Source organism: Rhinoraja longicauda, chromosome 35, assembly GCF_053455715.1.
Source record: "Rhinoraja longicauda isolate Sanriku21f chromosome 35, sRhiLon1.1, whole genome shotgun sequence".
In the NCBI taxonomy this organism is placed as follows: Eukaryota; Metazoa; Chordata; class Chondrichthyes; order Rajiformes; family Arhynchobatidae; genus Rhinoraja; species Rhinoraja longicauda.
In genome coordinates, this window is record NC_135987.1 from 21,088,055 (window position 1) to 21,107,542 (window position 19,488).

Below are 19,488 nucleotides of genomic sequence, written 5' to 3' on the forward strand. Positions count from 1 at the left end.
AGCATCTCAGGAGAGAAGGAACGGGTGGTGTTTCAGGGCGAGACCCTTCTTCAGACTGATGTCAGGGGGGGTGGGACGAAGGAAGGATATAGGTGGAGACAGGAAGATAGAGGGAGAACTGAGAAGGGGGAGGGGAAGAGAGGGACAGAGGAACTATCTAAAGTTGGAGAAGTCAATGTTCATACCACTGGGCTGCAAGCTGCCCAGGCGAAATATGAGGTGCTGCCTGACCTGCTGAGTTACTCCAGCATTTTGTGAATAAATACCTTCGATTTGTACCAGCATCTGCAGTTATTTTCTTACACTTCAGACTATCCTTGATCGCCATTTATCTTGCATTAAATGTTATTCACTCTTGATATGCGATGGGATGTCTTGTTAAAATGATAATTGGCAAACATTTCTATCCTGATTGCCTGATATGGAATTCTCTGCCACAGAAGGTAGTTGAGGCCAGTTCATTGGCTATATTTAAGAGGGAGTTAGATGTGGCCCTTGTGGCTAAAGGGATCAGGGGGTATGGAGAGAAGGCAGGTACGGGATACTGAGTTGGATGATCATATTGAATGGCGGTGCAGGCTCGAAGGGCCGAATGGCCTACTCCTACACCTATTTTCTATGTTTCTATGTGCTGTTATCAGGCAACTGAACCATCCTATCAACAACTGGAGACCAGTCCTGAGCTATTATTCACCTCATTGGTGATCGTTAGACTATCATTGATCGGGCTTTACCTTGCATTGAACATTATTCCCTTATCATGTGTCTACACTGTGGACGGCTCGATTGTAATCATGTATTGTCTTTCCGCTGACTGGTTAGCACGGTTAGCACGCGCAACAGAAGCTTTTCACTGTACCTCGGTACACGTGACAATAAACCAGACTAGAAGGGACATGCATCATATTATAAGAACAGTTAGAGAGCTACAGAGAATCTGAATTAAATCAACATGAAACACTGTCCAAATTGACAATATTTCAATTATTTTTTGCTGTACATCATAGAAGTTTCCCAGAAACAAAATCAAATGATGCAGAAAAATAAATTAAAAATAAACTGCCTCACAGCTTTAGAGACCTAGGGTGCTGTCTGTGCGGAGTTTGCACGTTCTCCCCAGGGAGCACGTTCTCCCCATGCTCCAGTTTCCTCCCATGTCCCAAAGACGTGCGGGTTTGTAGATTAATTGGCCTTCTGTAAATTGCCTGGTGTGTCGGGAGTGGATGGGAAAGTGGGAGAACGTCATCAGCCGCGGTCACTCAAAGCGAGCATGACTGTCCTATAGGACGCCTGTGCGTGACTTTGTTTAACGTGGGGAGACTGGTGCACACACTACATGGTCCTTGGCAGATCTGGGTCAGGATCCAGTGGCATGGAGTCCAAGACGACCGGGGACCCTTTTTCTGCTGCAGCCTTCATCCAGCCGTTGTGACGCTCCACTAAAGTCAGCCGTCATCCTCCCTCCGCCTGTTCCACCGTTGAGGTCTTGGTTGGATCGCACTTTGTCAGGGACCTCCCCCGCCATGAGTGACCCTACCAGGAGCGTGGCTCCAGATGGCATCGCTCTCAGGATCTCAGGGCCACACAAGCTTCTCCACCACCACAAGGTGACAATCCACGGGATAACATAGAACTAGTGTGATCAGGAGTGAACCCGGGTCAGTGGCGCTGTGAGGCAGCAGCTTTACCCGCTGCCACACTCTGCCGCCCCTGTTTGGTTCCGTGTTCCCTACATCACAACAGTGACTGTTCTTCAAACCTGCTTCATTCCATGAATGGTACAGAAGGGAACGGGCTCTGTCTGTCCATCCTGTCATGCCTGTCTACACTAAACACATCTGCCTGCATCAGCACGAATCCCTCGATGCCCTTCATTTGCAGTACCTGTCCAAATGCCTCTTCAGTGCTGTAACTGTATCGGGGCAAATTACAAAGGTTAAAGCACTTAAGGCTGTCCTTGAAAACCGCTGCAGAAATTCAAGCCCCGTCTTCCTCTCCTCTACAAGTGCAAAGCCGTATTTGTATATCTTTAATTAATTGGATTAGAAAGGTAGTGACAGGACAAAGCCTGTCTTCTTGCTATCAGTGGACCTCTGATGGAACTGCCGGTCCATCTATTCTCCCGGCTGTGTTTCTCACTGAACGAGACCTCCTTTATCAGCACAGGGTCACACAGCTCAGACAGACCCTCGAGAAGCTGGATGCTTTTTCCTTTAGGTGCCATTTCAGTACAACAGAGATGTTTCCCCCTGAGATGTTCCAACTCGACTCTCAGCTCTAATAGGGAAAAAGGACAGAGTGCTGGAGTAACTCAGCGGGTCAGGCAGCATCTCTGGAGAACATGGATAGGTGACGTTTCACAGAGTCAGGCGTAGAGAAATTCTCCTAAAATCGGAGAATCCGATGTTCATACTGTTGGGTTGCAAGCTGTACATGCCGAACAGTAGCTTGATAAAAGGAAAGGAAGGCTTATATTTCCAAAGCATCTTTCTCTCCTCTCTCATTCCCCCCCCCCCACCAGGCAATTCACACCACATGCAGTGAGAGGCAGTGCAGCAAACGTGTGGTGTCAGTTTTAGCAGAGCAAGATCTCACCATAGCAGTATGATAACGATTAGATTGTTGGTGTTAGTCGTTCTTCATCTGTAAAGTACTGTGGATGTTCTGAAAGGGGCAGAATAAAGCTGAGGAAATGCAAACACAAGGAACTGCAGGTGCTGGTTGACAAAAAAAGACACAAAGTGCTGGAGTAATTCAGCGGGTCAGGCAGTATCTCTGGAGAACATGGATAGGTGACGTTTCGGGTTAGGAGGTAGTAGCGTACCGACCCAAAACATCACCTATCCATGTTCTCCAGAGATGCTGAGTCAGGGATTATGGGGAGAAGGCAGGAGAATGGGCTTTGGAGAGAGAGATAGATGGTTCTGCAGTTATATCAGCGGTCCACTGACAGCAGAACCCTGATGGTTTGACTGCCCCGACCGCAGTAGAAATGGAGGGAAAAAGATAATACATTTTTTTTAAATTTTGAGAGGGACGGACAGAGTTGACGTGGGTAGGCTTTTCCCTTTGAGAGTGGGGAAGATTCCAACAAGGGGACATAGCTTCAGAATTGAGGGACAAAGGTTTAGGGGTAACATGAGGGGGAACTTCTTTACTCAGAGGGTTGTGGCTGTATGGAATGGGCTTCCGGTGGAAGTGGTGGAGGCTGGCTTGATTTTATTATTTAAGAGTAAATTGGATAGGTATATGGATAGGGGGGGATTGGAGGGTTATGGTCTGAGTGCAGGTAGATGAGACTAGGTCAGAGAGAATGGTCGGCGTGGACTGGTAGGGCCGGACAGGCCTGTTTCCATGCTGTAGTTGTTATATATGTTATATGTTATTATTGCCTTCCATCGCAGTGCGCTGTGCTGGATGTTAATGTTAATATTTATGTAGTTGTGTGTCTTGCTGCTTTTTATGGCAAATCAAATTTCTGAGATGTTTTTACATACTTAGGAAATAAATTAATTACAATACATTTACAATCGATCAGCCATGATTGAATGGCAGAGTAGACTTGATGGGCCGAATGGCCTAATTCTGCTCCTATCACTTATGACCTTACAACATGCTGAGCCACTCCAGCACATGGTGCCCTCAAATTTGTTTTTATCCCTATCATTGGGACAAATATTTTGATACTCTAGCCCATCTGTGCCTCACCTAATTTTATACATCTCTATCAAGCCACCACTCAGCCTCGTTCAATAGACAATAGGTGCAGGAGGAGGCCATTCGGCCCTTCGAGCCAGCACCGCCATTCAATGTGATCATGGCTGATCATCCACAATCAGTACCACGTTCCTGCCTTCTCCCCATACCCCCTGACTCCGCTATCGTTAAGAGCTCTATCTAACTCTCTTGAAAGAATCCAGAGAATTGGCCTCCACTGCCTTCTGGGGCAGAGAATTCCACAGATTCACAACTCTCTGAGTGAAAGAAAATGTCCTCATCTCCGTTCTAAATGGCCTACCCCTTATTCTTAAACTGTGGCCCCTGGTTCAGGACTTCCCCAACATTGGGAACATGTTTCCTGCCACTAATGTGTCCAATCCCTTAATAATCTTATATGTTTCAATAAGATCCCCCCTCATCCTTCTAAATTCCTTGAATCAAGGAAAACAAGCCCAGACCATCCTATCCGACCCGATCACTGAATTCAACCAATCCATGTGCCTTCACCAGGATTTTAATTTATAAAATCTTGGTGAACAGACAAGGAACTGCAGATGCTGGTTTACAAAGAAAAAAGACACTAGGTGTTGGAGTAAGGCAGAGGGTCAGGCAGCATCTCTGGATAGATGACGATTGAGATTGGGACCCTTCTACGGACGGTTCATGGTGACTCTCTCCTGCTCTCTCTCAGAGCAAACCCATCGTTCAACGAGGTACATGCTCCTAAAGAGAGCTGATGGGAGGGGCACATTTACGTTGGATAAGCACACAATGGGAAACATAAATTCTGTTGACAGATGAAGATGTTAGAAGCTGGAACTGATATAAACACCACGGGGTTGAGTTTTTTTACTTTGCTGCTGTATATGCACTGCAGTATGATTAGAGGAATAATGTGCAGCACGGTGGCGCAGTGGTAGAGTTGCTGCCTCACAGCGCCAGAGACTCAGGTTCGATCCTGACAGCGGGTGCTGTCTGTACGGAGTTTGCACGTTCTCCCTGTGACCTGCGTAGGTTTTCTTCAGGTGCTCCGGTTTCCTCCCGCATCTAAAGCCAATTGTAGGTTAATTGGCTTCCGTAAATTGTCCGCAGCGTGTGGGATAGAACCAGTGTGCTGGTGGATGCGGTGGGCCGAAGGGCCTGTTTCCACATTGTATTGTTGTATCTCTAAACTAAACTACTGGAGACTTAAGACCGTGCAGGGGGTTGTAAGACCGAGCTGGGGGTTGTAAGACCGAGCAGGGGTGTGTAAGACCAAGCAGGGGTGTGTAAGACCGTGCAGGGGTTGTAAGACCGAGCGGGGGGGGGTGTGAGACCGTGCAGGGGGGTTGTAAGACCGAGCAGGGAGGTTTTGATGACTCTGGCTATCAGGATGTTGCAAAAATTGTTTTTCTAAAAGTCAAACCATGAGAGTGTTCCACTAATTTACAAAGCGGCTTTGTTTTTCATTCCAGCTCCTGATTGTCAACGGTTTACTGTTACGAAACAACCCAGTGGCTGTCATGGAGAGTGTGCAGAAATTCCTCGGTGTCACCCCTCACTTGAACTACACCCAGGCACTGATGTATGTATATCCATCACAGCCATTCCTGTCTGCTGGAAGAGTAACTCAGCTTAACGTAGCGCTTTTGTGTAGAGCGTGTCCATATTGCCTCTGCTGGTCACACTGTGGCATGTCCAGGTTGGCTCTGCTGGTCACTGTACGTGGCGTGTCCAAGCTGGCTCTGCTGGTCACTGTGGGTGGCACGTCCAGGTTGGTTCTGCTGGTCACAGTGTGGCATGTCCAAGCTGGTTCTGCTGGTCAGAGTGTGGCATGTCCTCTTGCTGATGGTCTATGATGTGTTCGGGTCCTGTGCTACAGTACAGGGGGCTTCACCAGCACTGTCACGGGCGTGCGGCTTGGCCACTTACATGGGGCGTTGAAAGGAGGAGGCACATTAGTGGAGAGTCTAGGACCAGAGGGCACAGCCCCAGAATATATGGACGCATCTTTGAAAAGGAGATGATGAGGAATTCATTTAGTCAGAGGGTGATGAATCTGTGGGATTCATTGCCACAGGCAGCTGTGGAGGCCAAGTCAAACAGTATTTTTAAAGTGGAGATTGATAGGTTCGTGATTAAGGATGTCCAAGGTCATGGGGAGAAGGCAAGAGGATGGAGTTGAGAGGGAAAGATAGATCAGCCATTATTGAATGGTGGAGTAGGCAAGATGGGCTGAATGGCCCAATACTGCTCCTGTAACTTATTTGCAGTAAAGTTGGAGAGTTGTGATGGAAGTACTTTGGTTCAACTACACCTGGGAGTACTGCGAGCAATTATGGGCACCACGCTTTCCTGAGGACTTATTGATCTTAGAGATGTAGCAGATTTATCAGAATATTCCCTGGACTCTCAAAGCTTAGATGATGAGAAGATGACATTCCTTGGATGTTTAGAAGGCTCTTTGATTCAAGGGAAGTGTTGGGGGAGAGAGCGTTGGGCAGACCACGGTGCATCTTTATTTGTTTGTCCATGATGTGTTGGATGGGAAGGTCGCCATTCTTGGCCATTTCAGAGTCAGCCACATTCCCTAGAGGGGTGCAGTATGGGCACAAGCTGTCCACCTTGCCCACACTCACCTGTGCATGCCTGTCCACATTGCCCTGGGCCTGCAGTAGTACAGGTGGTGGACAGGATGACAATGGGAGACCTTCTCCTGTGAACCAGATACGTTCTTGCAGCAATCTCGCCGTTCCAAGGTCACCGATACTGAATGCTGCTCGTCCATGCTGGGGTCAACTCGTATGGGGAAACTGAAACCATGGTCCCAGGGCTACATTTGGAGCTTCACCTTTTGGGAGTGAGATGGGGAGACGTTTGAGTGCGTAGTCGTAGTTATCGAGCTGTTTGGCACGGAAACAGGGTTTTCAGCTCATCCTGCCCATCATGAAATGCATATCGGGCTGGTCCTGTCCAACCCCATCTGCCCAATCTCCTCTAAACCCTTCCATCCATATGCCTGTCCGATTCTCAGAGTGGGAAAGGCTTGGCGAGCTGGGGTTGATGAATATCTTCATGCTCTCTGAGTGGAGTTTGCAGATTCTCCCTGCGATGGTTCCCCACATTGCTGCGTGTTCCTCCCGTGCCCCGAGCGTGTTCCTCCCGTGCCCCGAGCGTGTTCCTCCCGTGCCCCGAGCGTGTTCCTCCCGTGCCCTGAGCGTGCCCCGAGCGTGCCCCAGTAGTGTAACTGGCTGCCGCCTCTTGCCCCTCGTACTGATAGACGGCAGGAGAATCACTGGCTTGTTAATGGACCCGTGACAAAGTGCAGGGTGTGGGGCAGGAAGTGCGGCCCATGACATGGGTAGACTAATCTCCAATCCCACACACTCGGTGGAATAACATCCGTCTGTGGCCAAGAGATCTATGAGACCAGTCTGAAGAAGGATCTCCACCCGAAACATCACCCTCTCCACTTCTCTCCACAGATGCTGCCTGTCCCCTGCTGAGTTACATAGAAACATAGAAAATAGGTGCAGGAGGAGGCCATTTGGCCCTTCGAGCCAGCACCGCCATTCATTGTGATCATGGCTGATCATCCACTCCAATTACTCCAGCTTTTTGTGTCTATCTTGTTACACAAAGCTCCTCCCTGAATGTAATCAGAAATCATTCTGGACTTTAACAGGGCAGAGATCAGGGTGTCCAAACAAGGTGACTCTTTGAACAGAATGTGGATTTGTTGTGCATTTTGTATAACGTTGAGTTGTTATTAGAGTTAATTCACCTCTCTAATTCCTCATACAGCACAGAAAGATTCTGCTGTGAGATGGCAAGTATCACAGATCTGGGATTAAAACTACTGTTGCAAGTCCCAGGACATCAAAGGGCCTCTCTGGTAACTCCCGAGTCTGCATGGTGCTTAGCTCAATGCCTCCACGATTAACTTTACCATCTGCCACACCAAGGGGCTTTTACTCCTCAGATAGACACACAGTGCTGGAGTAACTCAGCGGGTCAGGCAGCGTCTCTGGAGAGAAGGAAAGGGTGACGTTTCGAGTCAGACTGAAGAAGGATCCTTTTTCTCCAGAGGCTACCTGACTGGCTGAGTTACTCCAGCACTTTGGGTCTATCTTTGGTACAAACCAGAATCTGCAGTTATTTGTTTCTCCATTTCTGCTGCTCTGAACATCTCTCTGTACTAGTTGTCCAGGTTGGTTGGCTCCTTCAGTAAGCCTTGTGCTGGGTGTTACACATTGAGTGGATTCATTCAGTTTCTACCATGGAGAGTTTGAGGCTGTCTGAAGATGCTTCAGTTGCTTGAAGAGTGATTTCCATCCTGACTCCCTGTATATCTGTGTAGGTGTAGCGTTATCTCAGGGCAGGAGAGTACACATGGTGTGCGGGCTTGACCCTGTGTGTAACTGTCCATACATTGTTGCTCCTGAAATCGGGTGCGAGCGTAACTGAAGTCTAGAAGCAAATAATGGATTTGCTGCCATATTGCATGCGACAGACAGTAGCTTTGTTCTCCTTGCACCTTGCACGGTGGCACAGCGGTAGAGTTGCTGCCTTACAGCGCCAGAGACCCGGGTTCGATCCAGACCACGGGTGCTGTCTGTACGGAGTTTGTACGTTCTCCCCGTGACCTGCGTGGGTTTTCTCCAGGCGCTCCGGTTTCCTCCCACATTCCAACGACGTGCAGGTTTGTAGGACAATTAGCTTCTGCAAGTTGTCCCTAGTGTGTAGGATAGAACTAGTGTACGGGTAATCGCTGGTCGGCATGGACTCGGTGGGCCGAAGGGCCTGTTTCCATGCTGTATCTCTACACTAAACTAAACAAAAGGATGTGGTGTGAAAGGTTCCACTGGTGTTTCACACACTGTCTCTGCAGATGCAAGAACTGCACCTTGTACATTCTCCTAACTCTGGGCATTACATTTCCTTTGACCCAAGGCCTGTTGTCTCCTTGCATATTAAATGTGTAGGAAGGAACTGAAGACAGACACAAGATGCTGGAGTAACTCAGCGGGGGGCAGACAGCATCTCTGGAGAGAAGGAACGGGTGACGTTTCAGCTCGAGACAGTCTGAAGAAGTGTCTTGACCCAAAACGTCACCCGTTCCTTCTCTCCAGAGAAGCTGCCTGTCCCGCTGAGTTACTCCAGCATTTGGTGTCTACCTTTTGTCTTCCTGCACACCAGCTTGCATTTCCTTTCAGAATAAGTGGAGTTGCCACCTTATGTGTTGTAAATAGAGACGGGGTGGAGCGGGCAGAGAGAGTGCCGAGACTCTTGTACTTTCACCAGCAGTGATTTATCACTCATACGTTCTTGGAGCAGAATAAGGCCATTCGGCTGATCAAGTCTACTCCGCCATTCAACCATGGCAGGTCTATCCCTTTCAACCCCATTCTCCTGCTTCCACCCCATAACCCCTGACACTCACTCATCCACCTTTACTGCCAAACGTAAACCAAAATCAGTGTACCGCCTCACAGCACCAGAGACCCGGGTTCCATCCTGACTACGGGCGGTGTCTGTACGGAGTTTGTACGTTCTCCCTGCGACTGCGTGGGTTTTCTCCGGGTGCTCCGGTTTCCTCCCACACCCCGGAGATGTGGGGGCTTGTAGGTTAATTGGCTTCTATAAAGATTGTCCCTAGTGTGCGGGATAGTGCGAGTGTATGGGGTGACCACTGGTCAGTGGGGACTTGGCGCGCCTGATTCCGTGCTGTATCTCCAAAACCGCGGTTATTTGCTTTCAACCAGGACACTGGTAAAGAAGGCAAATGATAGGCTTGCCTTCATTGGTCCAGGCATTGAACATAAGACTCACAAAGGCATGATGCAGCTCTACAGGACTTTGGTTAGGCCACGTTTGAAGTATCGTGCACTTCTGGTCACCCCATTACAGGTAGGGTGTGGGGGCTTGGTAGAGGGAGCAGAGGAGGTTTACCAGAACGTTGCCTGGGTTGGAGGTATTGGCTACAAGGGAAGATTGGACAAATAGAATTATCTTCTCTGGAACCCCAGAGGTTGTAAGGAGATCTGATAGAAGTATATAAAATGATGAGAGGCCTAGATAGGGTAGACAGTCAGAACCATTTTCACAGGATGGATAAATCAAATAGTAAATTGCAGAGCTTTATGTTGGAGGGTAGATTAAAGGAGCTATTCGGGGTAGGTTTGGCACAGGCATTGCGGGCTGAAGGGCCTGTCCCTGTGCTCTATGAAGCTTCACAGTGACCACACCAGTTCAAATCTGAAACGTGACTGTCTAGCAAACTGCAACCGTAACGCAAGAGATGTGACACGTAAGCCAGCCTAAACTACGCTCACCACAAACAGAATGATACAATCGATACCGTCCCTTGTGGAAGAACTAGGGGAAAGGTGGTGGAGGCTTTGAGGAATGCAGGATGGTGGGCTATCCTTGGGCTGATGGGCCGAATGGACTTTCTTTCCAACAACTGGTTTGTGAAGTCCTTGTTGGAATGTGCTGCCAAGTTTAATGGCAGATATGATAATGGTGTTGAAGAGGTCTTTGAATAGGCTCGTGGTTACACAGTGGATATGGATATTTCCATCCTGACTGTCGAGGCCCTTCATCACTCTATGTACTTCTATACCTTTTTGAGGACTGGTTTTGCAAGTGTTGACGTATCTGGTGTTTGGTAGAGCGTGCCACTGTCCAAGGCAGTAATTCCACACATCTTTGTTTCAGGTTCGATGACAACAAGAGCTTCTGGTGCCAGGTCGTGGAGGGAGGCAAATCAAAGTGTTTGGGAAAAAGTAAAGGCAGGAAATACCCAGAGATGGATTCATTGGTGAGTGCACGTTATCTTTACAATGTCTCCCCTTCCACCAGCATCCTAGCAGATCATTTGTGCAGTCACTGCTTTATATAAAGTCTGTAACCCATCAGTAAAACCCCTTATAATTTTAGTTTAGAGATAGTGAGGAAACAGGCCCTTCGGCCCATTGGGTCCGCGCCGACCAGCGATCCCCGCACGTTAACACTATCCTATACCCACTACGGACAATTTTTACATTTACCAACCCAATTAATCTACACACCCTGTACGTCTATGGAGTGTGGGAGGAAACCGAAGATCTCGGAGAAAACCCACGGGGAGAACGTACAAACTCCGTACAGACAGCGCCCGTAGTCGGGATCGAACCCGGGTCTCTGGCGCTGTGAGGCAGCAACTCTACCGCTGCGCCACCGTGCCGCCCGAAGGACTGAACATGTTGGCACACTGCTTGTTCTGACTGCCTGCTTTTGGCCTTTAGCCATCTTTCCACATAACTGCCCAAGCGTCTTTTGAAAGTTGTGATGGTATTGACATCTTCAGCTTCCTCGGGCAGCTCATCCCACATGCCGACTAGGCTGTGAGTGGAACAGGTTGCCTCTGAGCCCCTCTCCAATCTCCATTGCTTCATTCCCACTGCAATAAGGTTCTTTAAAAATTAGATTTTTACATTTCTAATATTGCAAGATCATGATAGTTTAAAACATAGAATGTATTAAGTTAGGAGGTCAGATCCTTAAACAGATGTAGGATGGTGGGCTGCTCCAGACACTAACAGTAAGGAACAGCACCTCTCTGTCCCCAGAAAAAGCATTGGTTACTCGTTAGTCTTTGCAGTAGCTTGCTGTTTGATCTCAGTGTCGGTACCTGATGTGAATTACATGGGGAAGGGTCAGTCAGTCTCACTTAGTTGTCAGCATAAGCAGTACAGTCTACTGCCCGCATCAAACACCAGAGGACTTTTGGGTTTAAGGGGAGAGGGGAAAGATATACTGGGAATCTGAGGGGTAACGTTTTCACACACAAGTTGGTGGGTATGTGGACAAGCTGCCAGAGGAGGAAATGTACAACAGGTGCCTGGATAGGAAAGGCTTAGAGGGATGAAGGCCAGTAGCATAGATGGGGCATCTTGGTTGGCATGGATAAGTTGGGCATGACGTTATTTGGCCAGATACTCTCTGAAGTATCCACTGCGGGATTACCCCTTTAAAAAGAGTAGATAGAGCTCTTAAGGATAGCGGAGTCAGGGGGTATGGGGAGAAGGTAGGAACGGGGTACTGATTGAGAATGATCAGCCATGATCGCATTGAATGGCGGTGCTGACTCGAAGGGCCGAATGGCCTCCTCCTGCACCTATTGTCTATTTATTCACAAAATGCTGGAGTAACTCAGCAGGTCAGGCAGCATCTCAGGAGAGAAGGAATGGGTGACGTTTCGGGTCGAGACCCTTCTTCAGACTGAAAAGAGTTATAAGAAACTCAGAAAAAGTGTTCTGAACTTATAAAAACACACATAAGAGTCGTTTTGACCCTGTTTGGTTGCATGTAACAAGTGGTGAAGATGCTACATTCTGTGTTTTCCCCTGTGCTCTATTGTACTTGAGTTTGACCTGATTGCATGTATGGCACATCTGATCTGTTTGACCTGCATGAACAACAAAGCCTTTCAGCGTATCTCGGTACAAGTGAGAAGAATGAATGTAAAGCTGATCATAACCCTGCTGTGTTTCTCCTCTCCCTCAGTCACGGACGTTCCTGATGAACTATTACAGGGAGCCCAACACTGAACTCTCCAAGCAGCTGAATCGCCTGGGCCAGGCACTGCCGAGCTGGCTGAGAGAGGAGCTGCAACACGACCGTCGGAGCTGAGAGTCCGGCCCTCGCGTGCTCACTCACTCACGCGCCCGCCCGCCCGCTGCCGATTTGAACGGCCACCGACCGACCTGTAAACTCCCCGTTCACAAACTTCAGCACCGTGGGCGGAGATGGTGGAGATTGTGCTGGGTCTGCCGTTCCAACTGGAAGCTGCATTTGTGTTGCACAAAGACAGACCAACACTGGACCGGCCGGCCAGTCGTGGGGTGAGGGTACCCACAACTGCTTCCAGAGACTGAAGGGTGCAACACAGCACCCCTGAAACCCTGTAGTGTTGAAGTATATCCTTGTCAAACTGTGGAAATGATTGTTACATCAGCTGCCCTCACACCAGTAATGTCCTGTCCACTAAAAAACAGGGACTTGATGCACAGCACAGTGTGTTAGTAACACTTGCTGGAAACCAGGTACTAACTAATCATGTGGATACCAATTAATTATTAAAACATGTACATATTTCCTTTTTTTGAGGCAATAATTCTCAGCTGCAGTCCAGGGAAACTCTAGTGTCCCATTCCTCATCCACCCCTCCCCTTCCAAACAGTCCCTGAAGGCATTTGGAAAATCACGTTCAACTTTAGTTTGCAAAGACACAAGAGTAATCAGTGCTAGTGACACTTTTCCACATCGGTGTCCTGTCTAAAGACATACTACAGTTACGGTTACTACATTTTATCAAGGCCAGTTCGTCCTTTCTCAAGTTGCAGGGGGAGTGAGGGTTTCAGCTGCCTGTGTCTCAGGGCAGGTGTACACTCTCTCCCCATACTTCATGTTGGACTTGACTCATCTCACCTATTGTATGTCATTCACATTGAATGATGTTATTGGAGAATTTTACTCTCAGACAGCTGAACCTATGTTCTGATTTGCAGCATTCAGTGGAGACCGAGGATTTTTATTTTAACTTTGGGTGTAAATTTTGTGGTTAAATGTGATGTACTTTGTAAGGCCTTAAAACATTCTCTACATTGGCTGAGGCAAGACAGACCTGTGTACATATTATACAATACAATACTGGTCCAGCCAAAATGAGCAGATGTGCTTGGAAATCCTCAACTGTGAAATAAAACCAAAAATCAATGGTCAGATAATTGCAACCTCTCTGCTCTGTTGTAACCACCAGTAGGTTCAATGTGTAGGAAAATAACTGCAGATGCTGAGACAAATCGAAGGTATCACAAAATGCTGGAGTAACTCAGCGGGTCAGGCAGCATCTCAGGAGAGAGGGAATGGGTGACGTTTCGAGTTGAGACCCTTCTTCAGTCTGACCCGAAACGTCACCCATTCCCTCTCTCCTAGACCTGCCCGGTTACTCCAGCATTTTGTGATACCTTCGGTACGTTCAATGTAATCATTTCCCGTTCTACAGCTGGGCGTTGAAAACAAATAATACAGGGTCTGCTCAAGAGTTCTGCAGTTCTGTTGTATACTTTAATCAAAAATAATTGTATGTGTCCAACACAGCACAGAATGAATGGTAGAAGAGTTTCACCACCAGTCTTCCCTCCAATCCACACAGTCCCGTTGGTAACAAAGCCAACCCCAGGCACACCCGTGGTGATTCCAAGCAGTGACAATGTAGGAGCCACAACAGGAACAAGTACAAGTGATGTGGACCACACACACACACACACACACGTCAAAAAGGAAGAGATTTTGTTTTTCTTTTTAAAAAAATATTAACGGGTTACACGAGGAAGACAGACGCTGGTCGGTACAGTGGCTAATGTTTCACACGTCAGCTGATCTGTAACACTTTAAAATGTGTCAAAGCTTATAACTATCCCAGCACTCAACGTTGCTGGAATCTGAATATTAAACGATTGAAATTCCTTTTTTTTTTTTAAAGTATGAAAAAACATTAACAGTTGAGAAACAAAGGGAGGGGGGAGGGAGGGAGGAGGGAGGGAGGGGGGAGGGAGGGAGGGAGGGGGGAGGGGGGAGGGAGGGAGGGGGGAGGAGATAACATAACCAAGATAAATAGAAACAAGAGTGGATATGAGCATCTGCTTTCTGGCTCAAAGCTGCACTTAGTCAGAAGCAATGAGTCCATCTGGAATGGACTTCGCCAGATTCCAGGCCCTCTCTCTCTCTGTGGACAGACTGCAGCTTTGCAGCCTTCAAGAAACACACAGTTAAGGACATGTACATGAAAACTAACTACTTCATACAAAAGTCTCGTTTTTTGTTGTTGTTAAATGGGGGTTGGAGGAGAGAGAGAGAGGGGGGGAGGGAGGGGGGGAAAGACTCGTGAAACCTGATGGCACCAGATTCGAACTTCACAACAGTGATAAAAGTAAACTTTTGTGTGCCTTCCCGACATCGAAAGCCTTTGAGGAGGAATGAGGCAGTCCAGACGATCAGATCGGTCGGTGGTCGAGGTGGAAGAGAGAGACGGGGACGGGGACGGGGGGGTGTTAAAAATGTGAACCCTAAAGCCTCCAGCAGCAACAGACATCAAGGGGAGAAGGTGGTCATTTCCAGTGAGATTCTCTGCCACAAGTCCTTGCTCTGGCCTTTAGCTCGTTTTAAATTCTGTAGGATTTCGTTGAACTGCATCATTCCCACGGGGGTCAGGCAGAACGCACTGCGGGCACTGCGGATGATGTTCACAAAGTCGTCGTAGTCTGTGGGTGTGATGTGGTACAGCCGGTACTGGATGCACTGCGGAGAGACAGAGGTTGAAGGACATTAACCGGCGTGCAGCTACGCTGGGACTGATGGGACCTGGTCACATCTGGCAAGTCAGAGAGTCGTAGAGAGTGGTAACGCCCTTACGCCCAACTTGCCCACGCCGGCCAACATGTCCCACCTGCCAGCATTTGGTCCATATCCCCCCCCCAAACCTGTCCCATCCATGTACATTTTGTGGTTAAATGTGATGTACTTTGTAAGGCCTTAAAACATTCTCTACATTGGCTGAGGCAAGACAGACCTGTGTACATATTATACAATACAAAACTGGTCCAGCCAAAATGAGCAGATGTGCTTGGAAATCCTCAACTGTGAAATAAAACCAAAAATCAATGGTCAGATAATTGCAACCTCTCTGCTCTGTTGTAACCACCAGTAAGTTCAATGTGTAGGAAAATAACTCCAGATGCTGGGACAAATCGAAGGTATCACAAAATGCTGGAGTAACTCAGCGGGTCAGGCAGCATCTCAGGAGAGAGGGAATGGGTGACGTTTCGGGTTGAGACCCTTCTTCAGTCTGGTATCCATGTACCTGAAGAAGGGTCTCGACCCAAAATGTTACCCATTCCTTCTCTCCAGAGATGTTGCCCGCCCCGCTGAGTTACTCCAGCATTTTTGTGTTTAAACCAGCATCTGCAGTTCCTTCCTACACTATCCATGTACCTGGCTGCTTCTTAAATGTTGGGATAGTCCCTGCCTCAACTACCTGCTCCAGCAGCTCGTTCCAGGCACCCACCGCCCTTTGTGCGGAAAGGTCCAGGGTACACACCTACAACCCTCCCTTCCTCAGCTGCACACTGATGGTGAAGATATGTCTCGCACTGTAGAGCCCACACTCCCATCTAAACAATGTTCACAGGGCTCCTCACCTGCATCTATAGAGCCAAACAACATGGAGACAATCTGAAGAGTCCCGACCCGAAACATCGCCTATCCTTGTTCTCCAGAGATGCTGCCTGACACGCTGCATCACTCCACCACTTTGTGTCTTTTTAAAAATGGAAACAGGTTCTTCAGCCCTCCCTGTCCATGCTGATTGAGGGCGTGCAGCGTAGGTTCACTAGGTTAATTCCCGGAATGGCGGGACTGTCATATGTTGAAAGACTGGAGCGACTAGGCTTGTAGACACTGGAATTTAGAAGGATGAGAGGAGATCTTATCGAAACGTATAAGATTATTAAGGGGTTGGACACGTTAGAGGCAGGAAACATGTTCCCAATGTTGGGGGAGTCCAGAACAAGGGGCCACAGTTTAAGAATAAGGGATCGGCCATTTAGAACGGAGATGAGGAAAAGCTTTTTCAGTCAGAGAGTTGTGAATCTGTGGAATTCTCTGCCTCAGAAGGCAGTGGAGGCCAATTCTCTGAATACATTCAAGAGAGAGCTAGATAGAGCTCTTAAGGATAGCGGAGTATGGGGAGAAGGCAGGAACGGGGTACAGATTGAGAATGATCAGGCATGATCACATTGAATGGCGGTGCGTACAGGCTCGAAGGGCCGAATGGCCTACTCCTGCACCTATTGTCTTGACCATCAAGGGGCCTGTATTACTCTGTGACTATGAGTTCAGGCTGATCAGCAATCACCCATCTGCGTTAGTTCTGCGTTATCTCATTTTCTCATCCACTCCCTGCACACCAGGAGCCTTTTACAGGGGCCAATCAACCTACAAACCCACACATCACAGGGAGAACGTGCAAACTCCACACAGACAGAACCCGGGTCTCTGGCGCTGTGAGATAGCAGCTCTACCAGCTGTGCCAGTTAGTGTGGCATAGATCTAAAAAGCACAGAAACAAGCCCTTCGGCCCATCTAGTCCTTGCCAACCACATTGGGATAGACTGTACTTGAGAAGTAAACCATAATAACTCCATGTTGATGAGGCGCCACAGGGGACAACGTTTCTTTGTCAAGTGTGTCAGAGTCAATAGCAATTTGCTAGATAGTCACGTTTCAGACTTGACCTCTTCTACACCATATTGCCCACCGCTGTGAAACTTCATAGAACAGTACAGCACAGAAACAGGCCCTTCTGCCCATCTTGTCAATGCCAGCCAAGTTGGATTCAGGGCTAGTCCAATTTACCCACACTTGTCCCATGGCCCTGTAAATCCTTTCTGTCCAAATGTTTTTTTAAATGTCACAATGATATCAGCCTCTCTCCCATCCTTAGGTGGCTCGTTCTAGATACATACTACCCTCTTAAATCTCCCGCCTCTCACCTTAAGCCTGTCCCCTCTAATTTTGGAATCCTCTACCCTGGGAAAAAGACTGTGTGCAATGACTTATTTACAGTTAAATGATTTAAAACATTAGCGAGGAAAAGATATTAGAAAAAAACTATTAAAAAGTCATTTAAACACTGAAAGAGCCTCCTGGGCCATGATTATTCACTGATGACTATTCCAGGATGTGTTCCTTACTCAGCTCATATAGACAATAGACAATAGGTGCAGGAGTAGGCCATTCAGCCCTTCGAGCCAGCACCGCCATTCAATGCGATCATGCTGATCACTCTCAATCAGTACCCCGTTCCTGCCTTCTCCCCATACCCCCTCACTCCGCTATCCTTAAGAGCTCTATCCAGCTCTCACTTGAAAGCATCCAACGAACTGGCATCCACTGCCTTCTGAGGCAGAGAATTCCACACCTTCACCACTCTCTGACTGAAAAAGTTCTTCCTCATCTCCGTTCTAAATGGCCTACCCCTTATTCTTAAACTGTGGCCCCTTGTTCTGGACTCCCCCAACATTGGGAACATGTTTCCTGCCTCTAATGTGTCCAATCCCCTAATTATCTTATATGTTTCAATAAGATCCCCCCTCATCCTTCTAAATTCCAGTGTATACAAGCCTAATTGCTCCAGCCTTTCAACATACGACAGTCCCACCATTCCGGGAATTAACCTAGAATCTACGCTGCACGCCCTCAATAGCAAGAATATCCTTCCTCAAATTTGGAGACCAAAACTGCACACAGTACTCCAGGTGCGGTCTCACCAGGGCCCGGTACAACTGTAGAAGGACCTCTTTGCTCCTATACTCAACTCCTCTTGTTATGAAGGCCAACATTCCATTGGCTTTCTTCACTGCCTGCTGTACCTGCATGCTTCCTTTCATTGACTGATGCACTAGGACACCCAGATCTCGTTGAACTCCCCCTCCTCCTAACTTGACACCATTCAGATAATAATCTGCCTTTCTATTCTTACTTCCAAAGTGAATAACCTCACACTTATCTACATTAAACTGCATCTGCCATGTATCCGCCCATTCACACAACCTGTCCAAGTCACCCTGCAGCCTTATTGCATCTTCCTCACAATTCACACTACCCCCCAGCTTAGTATCATCTGCAAATTTGCTAATGGTACTTTTAATCCCTTCATCTAAGTCATTAATGTATATCGTAAATAGCTGGGGTCCCAGCACCGAACTGTGCGGTACCCCACTGGTCACTGCCTGCCATTCCGAAAGGGACCCATTTATCCCCACTCTTTGCTTTCTGTCTGTCAAACAATTTTCTATCCATGTCAGTACCCTACCCCCAATACCATGTGCTCTAATTTTGCCCACTAATCTCCTATGTGGGACCTTGTCTAAGGCTTTCTGAAAGTCGAGGTACACCACATCCACTGACTCTCCCCTGTCAATTTTCCTAGTTACATCCTCAAAAAATTCCAGTAGATTTGTCAAGCATGATTTCCCCTTCGTAAATCCATGCTGACTCGGAACGATCCTGTTACTGCTATCCAAATGCTCAGCAATTTCGTCTTTTATAATTGACTCCAGCATCTTCCCCACCACTGATGTCAGACTAACTGGTCTATAATTACCCGTTTTCTCTCTCCCTCCTTTCTTAAAAAGTGGGATAACATTTGCTATCCTCCAATCCACAGGAACTGATCCTGAATCTATAGAACATTGAAAAATGATCTCCAATGCTTCCACTATTTCTAGAGCCACCTCCTTAAGTACTCTGGGATGCAGACCATCAGGCCCTGGGGATTTATCAGCCTTCAGTCCCATCAGTCTACCCAAAACCATTTCCTGCCTAATGTGGATTTCCTTCAGTTCCTCCATCACCCTAGGTTCTCCGGCCCCTAGAACATTTGGGAGATTGTGTGTATCTTCCTCAGTAAAGACAGATCCAAAGTAACGGTTTAACTCATCTGCCATTTCTTTGTTCCCCATAATAAATTCCCCTGTTTCTGTCTTCAAGGGACCCACATTTGCCTTGTCTATTTTTTTCCTCTTCACGTACCTAAAAAAACTTTTGCTATCCTCCTTTATATTATTGGCTAGTTTACCCTCGTACCTCATCTTTTCTCCCCGTATTGCCTTTTTAGTTAACTTTTGTTGCTCTTTAAAAGAGTCCCAATCCTCTGTCTTCCCACTCTTCTTTGCTATGTTA

At 47.7% G+C, this 19,488-nt stretch overlaps 2 protein-coding genes across 2 annotated transcripts in view; one reads left to right on the forward strand and one right to left on the reverse strand.

Annotated features, from left to right (window-relative positions):
• The window catches only part of ndst2a (N-deacetylase/N-sulfotransferase (heparan glucosaminyl) 2a), a 267,101-nt gene extending 253,470 nt beyond the window's left edge, over positions 1 to 13,631 (forward strand). Inside the window, 3 exon segments of the mRNA XM_078428539.1 lie at positions 5,175 to 5,284; positions 10,420 to 10,522; positions 12,250 to 13,631. Coding sequence (XP_078284665.1) covers positions 5,175 to 5,284; positions 10,420 to 10,522; positions 12,250 to 12,375 — 339 coding nt within the window. The 3' untranslated portion in view covers positions 12,376 to 13,631.
• A 143-nt stretch (positions 13,632 to 13,774) lies between these two features.
• Positions 13,775 to 19,488, reverse strand: part of zswim8 (zinc finger, SWIM-type containing 8) — a 95,066-nt gene continuing 89,352 nt past the window's right edge. Inside the window, exon 23 of the mRNA XM_078428356.1 lies at positions 13,775 to 15,045. Coding sequence (XP_078284482.1) covers positions 14,839 to 15,045 — 207 coding nt within the window. The 3' untranslated portion in view covers positions 13,775 to 14,838. The remainder of the gene's footprint in view (positions 15,046 to 19,488) is intronic.